The sequence below is a fragment of the Atractosteus spatula genome, chromosome 6 (genome assembly GCF_055471065.1).
Source record: "Atractosteus spatula isolate fAtrSpa1 chromosome 6, fAtrSpa1.hap1, whole genome shotgun sequence".
Classification (NCBI taxonomy): domain Eukaryota; kingdom Metazoa; phylum Chordata; class Actinopteri; order Semionotiformes; family Lepisosteidae; genus Atractosteus; species Atractosteus spatula.
In genome coordinates this window covers 42133476-42147110 of record NC_142711.1, presented here as the reverse complement: position 1 = coordinate 42147110, position 13635 = coordinate 42133476, and the positions used below count along the sequence as shown (strand labels likewise).

Here is a 13635-nt window from a genome sequence, read left to right as displayed (position 1 = left end):
ATAGAGATGCTTGTTTGCTTGGTAATGGATTCAGCAGAATTTTACATAATGTTCAACTTAATTATACTTAAGCATCAACGATATTATGTTGTATAATTTTCATTTTTTTGTATGGTGACAGTGGTTACCATCTGCAACTGTGGATCCTGACACCTGTAATAAACCTAAACTCACCTGCACAGCGCACCTGCGATAAACCGGACCCCTTCTGATTCCCAACTGGAGGTATTCGTACCCCAGGGGGTATGTGAGCAGGGAGTACGTGGGAACATTGTGGATTAAATTTAATCCACAGAAATGACTAAATAAATAGACATTACTACTTGACATTTTTAAAAATGTCAAATACTGTTTCACTTTTGATCAACAAAATTGTGATTAGGAACCAAATAAAAGTAGAAATAGATGAAATTATTGATGTCTAGCATAGCCTATTTATCACAATAATCATCCCCGCGTTATTGCACGGTATGGCATCATGTTTTGCACATATTACACAGAACCCAACTTTAATTTGATAATATTACTGTAATATGTCAGGATATTACATGCCAAAGAGATATGTTCTTACCCTGTGTTCTACAAAAAATGAAAATACAGGGTATTTCTCTGGCAAGCAGTCTGAGAGGATGATGAACCATAAAATGCGTCTCTAGCTTTTGCGACCTTTTGCACTGGTAAGATTAAGGATTGTGTCAGGAAATAAACAGTAGCACTGCTAGCTACACAGAGGACAGCAGCACCCATGCAGACACCTCACTCTCAAAGTCAAGCTGGACCTGGGTGAGTCAGGAAAATCTAGATCTGTTTTAGAGGGTGTCCAGTTGGGCTCCTTTCCCCACAGAGCTTCTGCTTTGTTCCCAGGTTCTCCTTTCTCTTTCAGTTTCTCTTTTTTAAAGAAACAAAACAATCTTTGAACGTTGCTGTTACTTGTACGGTTGTGAGAATGTTAAAGAAAAATTCCCCTTGTTGTCTTCTATTCAATAATAAAAATGTCTGTGCAAGATGTTTCCATAAGCCCCAGAATGCATCTCTTCTGTGGACAGATAGTTTAAAAACTTGAAATGAAGCCTTACCTGTGCATTATACAGTTTTAACATAACATGTGTTGTTGAAAATCTGCTCTTTTTACTTGATATCCTAGCCTTTTGTTTGTCTTTTTAAGTATTTCCCCACATTGTCTGGAACAGTGATTCCCAACTGGGGGTACTCATACCCCAGGGGGTACGTGAGCAGTTACGGTACCAGGGGGTATGTGGGAAAAATAGGTCAAATACTGTTTCACTTTCGACCAACATAATTGTGATTAGGAACAAAATAAAAGTAGAAATAGGTGAATTCGGTGAGATGTTGATGTCTAGAGTAGCTTATTTATCACAATAATCATCCCCGCGTTATTGCACGGCCTGCGCCTCATCTAGTTTCCCACCTGCCTGTGTCAGTTGTAACGCCACTTCTTATGATTAGAGAAGTGTGAAAGCTAGCGAGCAAAAGTAGAGATAAGTGGCTGAAACGTCCGGCTGCTGACACTCCAAGTGGCATTAACAGTACAAATTCAAACTTAGGTGAACCTGCCGGAAGAAAAGAAAAAGGAGACAAAGACCAAACATCACCAGTTCCAAGATCAGTATGTTTTGTATGGTTTTACACGTACAGTCGCGGACCCACCGTGGTGAAGTGCTATCGAACAGTTCCATGAAGACAGCCCATCTACAGCACCAAACACCCCTCCTCCTAGGACTGATGCATTTTTCCAACGAAAATCGTCTGAATTCAAGTCGAGTCAAAGCAAACTGATGAAAGCCACAAGTGTGTCAGCCGAAGCACTGGAGGCTTCTTTTGCTGTGTCCCTACTTGTGGCTAAGTCACAGAAGCCTCATTCCATCGCCGAGGAACTCATTCTCCCTGCAGCCATAATTTTGGTGGAAATGATGGTTGATAAGAAAGCAGTTAGATGACATGTCCCTTCATATTGTTGGCCAAGTGGTGGATAAACTGAAACAAGCAGGTCAGTTCGCATTGCAGTTGGACGAATCAACAGATATTAGCGGGGAGACACAGCTGATTGCCTTTTGTGCGTTACAAAGAAGAGTCTGACATAAAGGAGCACATTTTGTTGTGCAAGAAGCTTACAGGGAAGACTGCCGGTGAGGACATTTTTCAAGTGATAGACAGTTTCTTTCAAGGACAACGATCTGGATTGGAAATCGTGCAGTCGTGTACAGTATGTACTGACGGGGCAGCAGCGATGACCGGGAGAGCGCATAAGCTGCGCGGGCTTGTCAAGAAGGTCAACCCCCGACATAGAGTGGACGCACTGCATTATTCATCGGGAGGCGTTGGCCAGTAAGAGAATGAGCCCCGAGTTAAGTGCTGTTTTCAACGATGCAGTTAAATTGATAAACTTCATCCAGTCCAGGCCTGTGAATCACAGATTGTTTCAAAGTCTTTGTCAAGACATTGGATCAGAGCATGAGCAGCTACTGCTTGATACTGACGTCTGGTGGTTGTCCCATGGCAAAACACGTGTGAGACTGTTTGAACTTCGCACCAAGGTATGTGCTTTTGTGAAGGAGCACCTGCATCCCCTTGCTACACTGTTCGAGGACCCCGAGTGGGTTGTGCATCTGACATATCTTGCTTATGTGTTCAGCAAACTGAATGAACTCAACTCATCACTACAATGTAAAGACACACACATCCTGAACATGTATGACAAGGTGAATGGATTCATAAGGAAGGTCAAACTGTGGGAGAGAAAATGTGAGGATGCAGATGTGAGCTGTTTCCCACTGCCTGATGCCCATCTTACCACCACTGACATAGACAGAGCTGCTATAGTGAAAATTGTGAAAGCACATGTGTCCAAACTGGACTGGATCAGGAACCTTTTCAGTGTGACTGAGAGCAATAGCAGCCTTCCTGCCAGACGCAACTGTTGGATGTGTCCTCAGACCATGGGCTGAAGATGAAAGACCCTGACACAGTCCTGGTGTGATGTGGAATAGGAATACCCTGATTTGGGGGAAATATGCACTTAACAAGCTTTTACCTTTTGGATCTACCTACTTGTGTGTAGTGATTTCTCAGCTTTGACCCAAATCAAAACCACGCAGAGGAACAGACTCAGTGTGGAGAACAGCCTGATTACAGCCATGGCCACACTGCCCCCAGAAATGTCAAAACTTTTGAAAGACAAACAGGCTTAGGTGTCTCATTAAAGGGAGATGAATCTGCTTGATGCCTCTGACTCGGCTGAATGTGAATCATTATGATAATATCCAGTTTAATATTATTAATAATGTTTAATAATATCCAGATAATATTTGTTTAAATGAACAAATTTAGGATCATACTGGTTTAGTGTGGATGTGGGGGTACATAAGACAGAAAGGGTTGGGAACTACTGACCTAGGGAATATCCATGTTGGTAGACTCTGTTTTTTACTTTTACTGATTAAAACCCATTACCTTCATTAAGTAGTCTTTTATGTCAAACACGGTTCAACCGCATTTGAAACAAACGTTGTGTGGCTTTTTTGCACTACTACTGGCTTTTTTGTCAAATATGGTACTGTGCACTAAGCATCACTGATTTGTTTACAGCTTTTTAATTAAGGTAATGTCCATACCAGAGCCATTTTAGTTAAACCTAAGAGTTAAATAAATGAATATACTGTAGGTGCCCAATATTTTTATTTGTATTTTGTATAAAATGCATTCAAATGTAAGGTATGACCATCAGTATAGTAACTAAGTAGTTCAATGTATCAATATAGTTCCTATAAATACTTATACTGTACATCATACTGAGCACCATTTAATTGCTGAAAGTAACCCTGCTGCCCATACTGCATTTTCTTCACATTTGTGGACCTTATTTGTAATAATAAACTTTTTTTATTTAGCATTTTTAAAAGTGGCTTCTCATAACCCTTTGCAGAATGACAACAACAATTAAAAAAATACACAAATACAAGATATGCTCAATGAGAATACACAATGAGAGGAGACAGTAGATGGGGGTACCGAATACAGTAGGAGCAGAGTGGTAAAGAACAGAACCAGTTAAGTAAAGGCTCTTCTAAAGAAGAAGGATTTGAGTCTAGATCTGAAGGAGTTTAGAGAAGGTGAGAGGAGACCACAATTAGAAGAGCGAAGGTTATGAGGTAGGGAGTAGGACAATAGTAACTCAGACAGTTAGTGAGGTGCCATGCCTTGCAGAACCTTATACTGTAGGTGAGCATGAGGATTTTGAAGTCAACACGAAACTTGACAGGCAGCCAGTGCAAGGACTCCAGGATAGGAGTAATGTGATCACTTGCACTAGACCTGGTCAGGATTCTGGCCGTTGAATTTTGGACATACTGGAGTTTGTTCAATGTGGATTTAGAAAACCCAGTGAGTAAAGTGTAATTTTAAAACGTCAAGAAGACAAAGGTGTTGATCTGCTTTTCATCCACAGTTAGTGATAACATAAGACGTAGTCTAGCAATATTTTTGAGGTGAAAGAAAGATGTTTTGACAATATGTTGCACATGTTGCAGTAGTTTTGAGGGCTGTTGGTACAACACAAGTGCTCAAAGATTCATTTATTATATTGAGGACAACGGGGTAGAGGGAAGTGAAACAGGACTGAAATAAAGTGGTGGGAATGGGATCTAGTATAGAGGTGGTGGATTTCATATGCAAAACCAGTATTTGTTTATAAATATTCTCACTGATCACCTATGTCAGTCCACAAGCTCATACAGACAAGCTTTACACTGTTAAATTATTATTTACCCTTGGTGTAAAGATCAAACATGGTTCAATTTATCAGTTATTTTTTGTGCATGTCTTAGGCAATTTATTTAAAAATCAAGACATTAGACATTTATTCTGAGTATGTGTTGCCTTGGCACAGTGGTGCAGTGGTCAGTATTCCTGCCTCAAAAAACTGGGGTCCTGGATTCAATTCCAGACCTGAGGTGCGATCTTCACCTGTCTGTTTTCTTGCATGTCCTCTGGTAGCTCTGGTTTCTATTCACAGTCAAAGATATATCCAAGTCACAGACCAAGATATATTGGTAGTTTAATTTGTTTCTGGGAATACAAGCCCTGGTATAAGTGTTAGAATACCTGTGTCTGTATGTGCCCTGTGATGAACTGGTGTCCCACCCAGGGTGTATCCTGCCTTGTACCTGTTACTTGTCAGGTTAGACTCTGTCTCCACTGTGACCTGTATTGCATAAAGAAGTTAGAAAATAGATGTGTGTTTTGCTCTTCATTAATATTGGCATTGTTACTGTATGGTAGTGTAACTGTGGTCTGTTTCTGTTTATGTTCTCATAGTATAACCTTGTTATAAACAGGCGCTAATGCAATGCCCAAATTTAGCCTCATCTATCACTCAATGAAAAAGACAGCAAATTGTTAGAAGTTTTTCTTTTCCCAGGTGATTGAGGTCAGTTAAAAAAATACTTAAACAGATTAAATGTTTATTTTTCCAGCAAACTTTTACTTTTTTGTTGCGCATGACCATGGGTTAGAGAATTATTAACTGTTAGTGTTATTTCACGAGAAATTGCCGGACCAATAACGCATAACTGGCTACAGTACAAGTTCCAGTCTTTATCAGTAGAGCCTGGCAAGCCCCTTTTCAAGAACCTCTTATCAATCTCGGCACTGACAGCTTTTGGCATATCTCATTGGCTCCCAGGATCATGTTTTGCACATATTACACAGAACCCAACTTTAATTTGATAATATTACTGTAATATGTCAGGGTATTACATGCCAAAGAGATATGTTCTTACCCTGTGTTCTACAAAAAATAAAAATACAGGGTATTTCTCTGGCAAGCAGTTTGAGAGGATGATGAACCATAAAATACGTCTCTAGCTTTTGCAACCTTTTGCACTGGTAAGATTAAGGACTGTGTCAGGAAATGAACAGTAGCACTGCTGGCTACACAGAGGAGGACAGCAGCACCCATGCAGACACCTCACTCTCAAAGTCAAGCTGGACCTGGGTGAGTCAGGAAAATCTAGATCTGTTTTAGAGGGTGTCCAGTTGGGTTCCTTTCCCCACAGAGCTTCTGCTTTGTTCCCAGGTTCTCCTTTCTCTTTCAGTTTCTCTTTTTTAAAGAAACAAAACAATCTTTGAACGTTGCTGTTACTTGTACGGTTGTGGGAATGATATTTAGAATTTAAATAGACGCCCATTTGTATTACTGTGAGATTAAGGGACTAGTCAGTTTAGGACAGTTAAATGGATATTTGGAAGGCCGATCTCTAACTTGTCAAATAGATACAAACAGAGCATATGATGTGGTATGTGATGATTTTCAGAAAGCTTTTGGTTAGGTTCATCTTAAAACATTAATTGTCAAATAGCAGGCAATAGCCATTCAAGGTAATGCATGTATTTGAGAACTAGTTAATGGATAGAAAATGGAAGCGATAAGGGGTGAATGCTCCAATAGGGTTTATTATATAGGGATGTTAAAGAAAAATTCCCTTCGTTGTCTTCTGTTCAATAATAAAAAAGCTTCAGTTCCTTCAGCCTGTCTGTGCAAGATGTTTCCATACGCTCCAGAATGCATCTCTTCTGTGGACAGATAGTTTAAAAACTTGAAATGAGGCCTTAATTGTGCATTATACAAATTTAACATAACATCTGTTGTTTGAAAATCTCTTCTTTTTACTTGATATCCTAGCCTTTTGTTTGTCTTTTTAAGTATTTCCCCACATTGTCTGGAACAGTTATTCCCAACTGGGGGTAATTCTCCACATTGTCTAGAAGATGTAAATTATGTGTCAACATAAACATAAGTCGTTTTCATAAATAACTTTTTGTAGCTCAGCTTTCCCCTTTTTGTTTTTTTAATTTTGTTTATAACCTGCATGCCAAACCCTACACTTTTATACATTTAAATGCCATCTATCAGTTGTGAATTTGATCAAAGTCTTCTTCAATTTCATTTGCAAACTGCAAACTTGACTAAAAACTATTCCTGAATCTAGAAGATGATTGATCTATAATAAGAAGAGCAGTTGTTGTAGTACAGATTCATGTGACGGCAGCTATATCATCTTGCAATTCATAACTGGGAACCAATTGAACCTAAGCAGGTGTGATCCTGGTCAGAACCTAGAATCCAGGTATGGGCCTGGATGGAAAGCCTCCTGGGAAAAACTATGGTTGATGCTAGAAGAGGTGTTAGTGGGGCAAGTAGGGGACACTAACTCTGTGGTCTGTGTGGGTCCTAATGTCCCAGTTTCACAGTAGGGACACTATACTGTGAAAAGGCACCATCTTTTGGATATGACAATCAAGGTCCTGACTTTCTGTGGTCATTAAAAATCCCAGGGCCTTTCTCGAAAAGAGTAGGGGTGTAACCCCGGCGTCCTGGCCAAATTTCCCATTGGCCTTTACCAATTATGGCCTCTTAAAAATCCCTGTCTCTGAATTGGCTTCATCACTCTTTTCTCCTCCCCACTGATAGCTGATTTGTGGTGAGCATTCTGGTGCACGATAAGATAAGATCGCTTTATTAGCCACATACAATTTCTTGCATTAGGAATTCCTCTTTTCACATACCCCAGCTTGCTCTCCATGAGACACACAGGCACACAGACAGGGAGAGAAGCTTAGGGTCAGAGAGCAGGGTCAACCATTGTACAGCACCCCTGGAGCAGCTGGGGTTAAGGGCCTCGCTTGGGCCCAACAGAATAGGATTCCTCTGCCGGCCATGGGATTTGAACTGGCAACCTTCCAGCCACAGGCGCATATCCAAAGCCACAGAGCCACCGCTCCACTCCAGCCTATGGCTGCCGTTGCATCATCCAGGTGGCTGCTGCGCATGGAGGGAAGTTGCCATTACCAGTAAAGCGCTTTGAGTGGAGTGTCCAGAAAAGCCCTATAAAAATGTAAAGAATTATTTATTTCTTATTAAACAGGGTCATTGTTTACACAGGTGGTTGTGAGTCTCTGGATCAAACAAACTGCTCAGTCGTGTCTTTGAAGGTAATACTCCTCTTTTTATTAAGAAAGGCTGGATGAGATCCTCAGATTAATTAGTTAATAAAACCCACACAGGCTGAATGTCTTTCTCTCATTTGTGAGCTTTCTTATCTTCTTAAAAAGAAGCTACTTTAAAATGTGTAAAAGACAAAACAGTACAGTTCTTTCATTTTGATTAGTAGACTGTTTATTTCTTATTGTCTTGACTTTGCCAGTCTCCTCAAAAACTTGGTGAATTTCTGCATTTATTTAGCACAACAAAATAAAGTTCCTAAGAGATGCAAAACTCCACATTCTGCCTATAGTTTACATAAATGATTGATGTTATAAGTTTAATGGAACTTTATTTGTGTAGTAGATTTTGTTACAGAAAATGGAGCAATATGATTTTCATTTTGATATTACATGTGAAGTTAGGTAAAGTGTGTCATTACGTGTTAGTAATATGTTGCACTACCTATTCCATTTAACTAGGTTTCTACTCTTTGGTATTCTCCACATATATACTGTACTGCAAAATGTGACAAACCCAAGCCAACCAAATCTTACTAATTACAGCCATAGAATTTATCTAAAGACAAATTTCTAGAAATAAATGTATGCCTTTAGAGCAATACTGCTAAAATCTGAGTATGACGTGAATGTACACAATATTGTTATGACTGTAGAAAATGCTGACAATTTCTCCATGTGACTTTTATAATGCTTTGAATGACGGATGTTTTAAGGGATAAGATGCCTCTTATATCTTTAATTAGGGATATATTCATGATATTTTATTAATATCTCTTGCAAAAAGTTACATTTGTTGTCTCTCATTATAATTGGAAATTCCTAACACATTCCAATCTGGAAACAATTGAAGGATTCAGATTAATCGAATTATTGGTTCTATTAACCAATTGAGACCTCAGATGGAATAAAACTCATCAGGCAGTAGTGGAACCGGGATGAGGATTGTAATAGTTTCGGAATACGGCCACAGCAGAATTTTCTGTGGCAATTTAAATAATTGTAATCTAAATAATTGGGATGACATTTTGTAAAGATTATAGCTAATGCTGCAAAAAAACCTGCAAGAGTGAATACTGCTTACTAATGTTGAATCTTGCCTATCCAAAGGACGGCTTGTACTGATGTGTTGACTTTGATTTGCTGTCCAAGTAAGTGTAGGTCAGGGTCAGTCTTGAGTAACAGCACAATGGCAAGATTCTGTTCCTTCAGTATATGAGTGGAGAATTTGTAAGACTTTGTAAGCAGGAAAAGTGGCACTCTGTATGTTTTCAATTCTAGTAAATACGATCCGAGGGCTTGCATTTCATTGATAGTGATATTTTGGTATTTTAAGTCTATTGGTTGAAATCATTATTTCAGAATTAAGAAAGGCCACACAGGCTTTAGGTTCATGAAGTAAGTACTAAAAAGAAGTTTCTCAAGTTTGATCTTTTAAAAACTTTAATTTCTTAAGCGTATTTCGTAAGCATATTAATTCTCTTAACCTTCTTATTGGTCTGAAGGAATCTTTGCACTGGACTGTGACATAAACTAAACAAACTAAACAGTGAATCTGTTACTTACTTGTAAAATATCTCATCTTTGAAAAGCACATGACAGTGTTTTTGTAAAAAGGTCTGATCCCTTGCATGTCAAATGCCTTTAAAGGGTTGCAGGACTAAGCCCTGTCTTACAGTTTTAGTGTACTCATAACAAAGCTCTATTGGAAATCACCCGCTTATAATCCTTTGCTTAAGAGGCTGATATAAGCAGCGCTCAAAACAGTGATCATTTGACTGATGATAAAAATAGAACATACTTGTGTTTTTATTTTCACATTCCTTCTTTCATTACCAGTGACAGAATTGGAGCCAAAATGTTGTATTTTTATGACGGTCCTCCTCTGAGAATTTATTGCTCTCCATTATAGTATGCATCTAAGAGCCTGTGCCTGCAAGGATGGATAGTTTGTAGAATAGATAAGGCAGATTTTTATTCCCCTGATATACATGCCAACCAAAGTGAAATGTTTTTGTAGGCCTTCATCTTCTCCTTCCTTTTATAACAGTTACATTTAGATTGCTTTCTAAATTGCTGTACTAGGATTCATTCCTTTCTGAAGGTGCTACAAAAATTAGTTTTATAAAGAATGTTATCTTAAAAGAAAAGCTGGGCTGAATTATACACTTTCTAAAATAATTTTTAGTCTAATATCTGCAGCTTAAACCGTTTCCCTCAGCTGCTGTGTTTCTGATTTACCAAAGCTTGGAGATGCTCTCTTTTGCATATATATATATAATAAATACGTATAATGGAGTGAATGGCTTCTCATTTACAACCTTTTTTGTGCTTTTAAAAGAACAGTGCAACAAGTGAAAGCCTATGTGATCATAGGGAGAACATCCAAGCTCCACACAGAAGAAAGTACTCTGTGCAAAAATGTTTAGGCTACATTATAATTGGCTGTTATATTTCAGTAATGTCAGTTGGTTAAATCGTCTTTATCTCAAGGATTGATGTTTCTACATGTGTTCAGATTCTTAAAAGTACAACAACATGCACATGACTGATAACATTTTCTCTGGGTGCTCCAGTTTCCTTCCACACTCCAAAGACATCCTGGTGGGTAAACACCTTCTGGGAAAATTGGCCCTGGTGTGTGTCTGCATTTGATCTGCAATGGACTGGCATCCCATCCAGGGTGAATCCTGCCCTGTGCCCGTTGCTTGCTGGGATAGGCTCCAGCTGCCTTGTGACCCTTGATTGAATAAAGCGGTTAAAAGATGGATGAGTGGATCTCAAAATTTCTGCAAAGATACTTTAGCTCACGGTTTCCTTCCATTTCTGCTTTGCAGTAAGCATCAAACCCTGGTGCAGAATCTAGGGGAAGAGATTCTTTTGTAAATGTACACATTTCCTGAGGTTCAAAAACCCTTTGGTCTTCAGACGCTTGTGAGCCATGCATTTTTAAAAGCTTTTTACATTTTCAGTCAGCATTTTCAAGGGTTGTAATTTCGGCTTTCGGTAGCAGCCTGAGTTCAGGGCTGAGGTAAAAGCTGCTGAAACAGACAGTTACTGTACTGAATGTTACTTTAAACAAAACTGTTTAAACAGCTGGTAAAACTATATACACTTAACAGGAAAAAACTAGGTAGGAGAATCAATTGAAAGCTTGTTTTCATTAACCTTTTCCATGCTAGAACATTTTAATACTTAAGAAAACTCACATGCATTTTTAAATGTAAGTTAACTTAAAAATAGTTACAAAGTAGCAGCAAAGAAGTTGGCACACAGTATACCACGTATGTGTTCATGGCCTTACTTTTACTTATTAATTAGGAGGTATTGTCTAATGAGACAGTGTAATGGATTGTATAGATAATTGTATAGATGGGTGAAACTTGAGTCCTTTCACAGACTGCTGGAGCAGAACATTGTATTGTGCTGTTACAGTGAATACACCTGGAACAATTGTATAGCCCTTCTTATAATATTATTAGTTTACTCATGAAAATGTTGCAGAAATACTTGAGCCTTAACTGAAATAAATTTAAATCAGTGATTTAAAGATCTGTTCTTTCACTAATAGTCTAAAATGCAATGTATGCATCCTCATTCAAAGGTATAACAGATACATTTACTGTGTCAGCTCACTCCAGAATGCAGCTGGACTCTTAAGGAGATATATATCTTAAAAAGTAGCGTGACTGTTGAACCTTTTTAGTAAAGGACACCTACATCATCGTTTTTGCAGATAGCACTGCAGGTGTTCCATTATACCCAATTATCATGTCTTTTTTATTCATGCAAAGACAAAGGTCAATCAATGATCAAAGTAACCAATGAAGGTGCTTTTAAATATGCAAATAAAATATTTATTCACTACTTGCGTATCAGATAACATACAGTGCTATGAATTGTGATTTTTACTGCATGTATTGTTTTTGGTTTCCTTTCTCATAAATTTTCTTGTTCTTGAGAAGAAGAGAACATTTTTAGTTTTACTCAGCTGTAGATTTCAGAGATTGCTGCCTGTTTTCCTGTGCATGGTCTAGAGTGTTTTGTCTAGTAAAGTTTGGTGCAGATTGATGCAGATATGTTCAAGCCTTCTTAGTACGCTCAGTCCAGAGTAAGTTTTTTTCCCTTTTCTTTGAATAAAGCAGGCCCTTCAATTTAAGACCAGAAAGTTAAGTTCATTGATGAGATCACAGGCATTTTGGGAAATTGAAAAGCAACCCATTAACAGTGTTGAAAAAGTTACCTTTGGATTTCAGACATACAGTACTGTACTGTAGCTCAAAGACTGATGAAAATGAAGAATAAATAGAAAACCACATAAAACGGCCAGCATCTTTACATTTATTAATCACTCAGAAGTTTTTATTAAATCAATTAAAATCTTCCTTGAAATAGTATTTTCTTAAAAAATACTTTTGAGAAAAATAACCAAATTTTAAATGAACCCAGTTCAAATGGATTTAAATGGATTACGGCTGGGTTATGTATATATTTCATGCTAATTTCATAAATCTTAATTAAAATGATGATCTCATTTAATAGAACACAATGTTGCTTTAATTTTTGTCTTGAGAGTTGTACATGAATGAAGTGGAAAGAATAATTTGGAGAAGCTGTCTTAAAGTCTAGAGGGAGATAATATGCTAGGGGTATACAGGGTTTTGCACAGACCTTGGGGGTGGGGGTATTGGTGCAGTATTAAAGACAGTCAGTGGACCAATGTTAATTTCATTCCATATAACTTGTATAGCATTGGTTTGCTGGATATTTAAATTAGCAAGACTGATAACCTAAAAATGAAGAGTAAAAAAAGCTCTCTGTGTGCTAAATGCACAGCAGGGAAAATAGTTTGCCTTCAAAGAAAGTAAAAGGTTGCTTAAATGTCATTAATATATACTTCCTATGAAAGAGGAAATGTTTTTCTTTCATGTTACATTTTTGGAAAAACAGCTGAGGTTTTTAAGGTAAATTGTAACATTAGTAAATGTAGCAACTAAGAAAATATTACTGCAGCTTCTTTCAGGAAATGCAATGAACATAATTCTATAGCTCATATTTGTACTTTGGGGGTTATGCAGCACCATGTAATACAGGATGGTAGAAAAAGGAAAAGCAGAGTGTATCTTGACTCTTAATGTATAAAAAATAATTTGTTAAATTTAAGCTATATTTATTGGTCCAATTATTTACATTATTCATTAATTGCCAATACATAATTTGTTTAGTACATATACTGTAACTATTTACAGTATTAAAAGGTCTACCTTGAGAAAGAAGGAAAAAGGAAAGAAAGTAAAATATTACACAGTAAGAAAACCTTATGTTAACATAAGCTATTTTATATAGAAAGTGAGATGGGGGGGGGGGGAATAGATGAAATTGCCTGGACTGTGTGGGTCTGTCTGGGTCTGTCTGCTTCTCTCTTTCCATAGAATAGCAGAAAGCACAGTACAGCCTCTGCCTCTCCCAGCTGGAAGCTGGGGCGCAGCCAGGTCTGTCTGCCTCTGTCATCTAGTGTCCATGGCCAGACTGTGGTACCACTCTGGTTTGTGTTTGAGTGGTGAGGTTGTTCATCCCTTTTTATGCTCTCCAAGTTTTTCTTACTTTGTCTTATGC

At 38.1% G+C, this 13635-nt stretch overlaps 1 protein-coding gene across 5 annotated transcripts in view; it reads left to right on the top strand.

The window, feature by feature from the left end:
- The window catches only part of lpin2 (lipin 2), a 52215-nt gene that overhangs the window by 8371 nt on the left and 30209 nt on the right, over window positions 1-13635 (top strand). Inside the window, exon 1 of one of the 5 annotated variants that reach the window (XM_088918697.1) lies at window positions 5744-6013. The exons of the other annotated variants lie outside the window; for them this stretch is intronic. Coding sequence (XP_088774823.1) covers window positions 5930-6013 — 84 coding nt within the window. The 5' untranslated portion in view covers window positions 5744-5929. Of the gene's footprint in view, window positions 1-5743; window positions 6014-13635 lie in introns of those variants that run through there. 5 annotated transcript variants of the gene reach the window in all.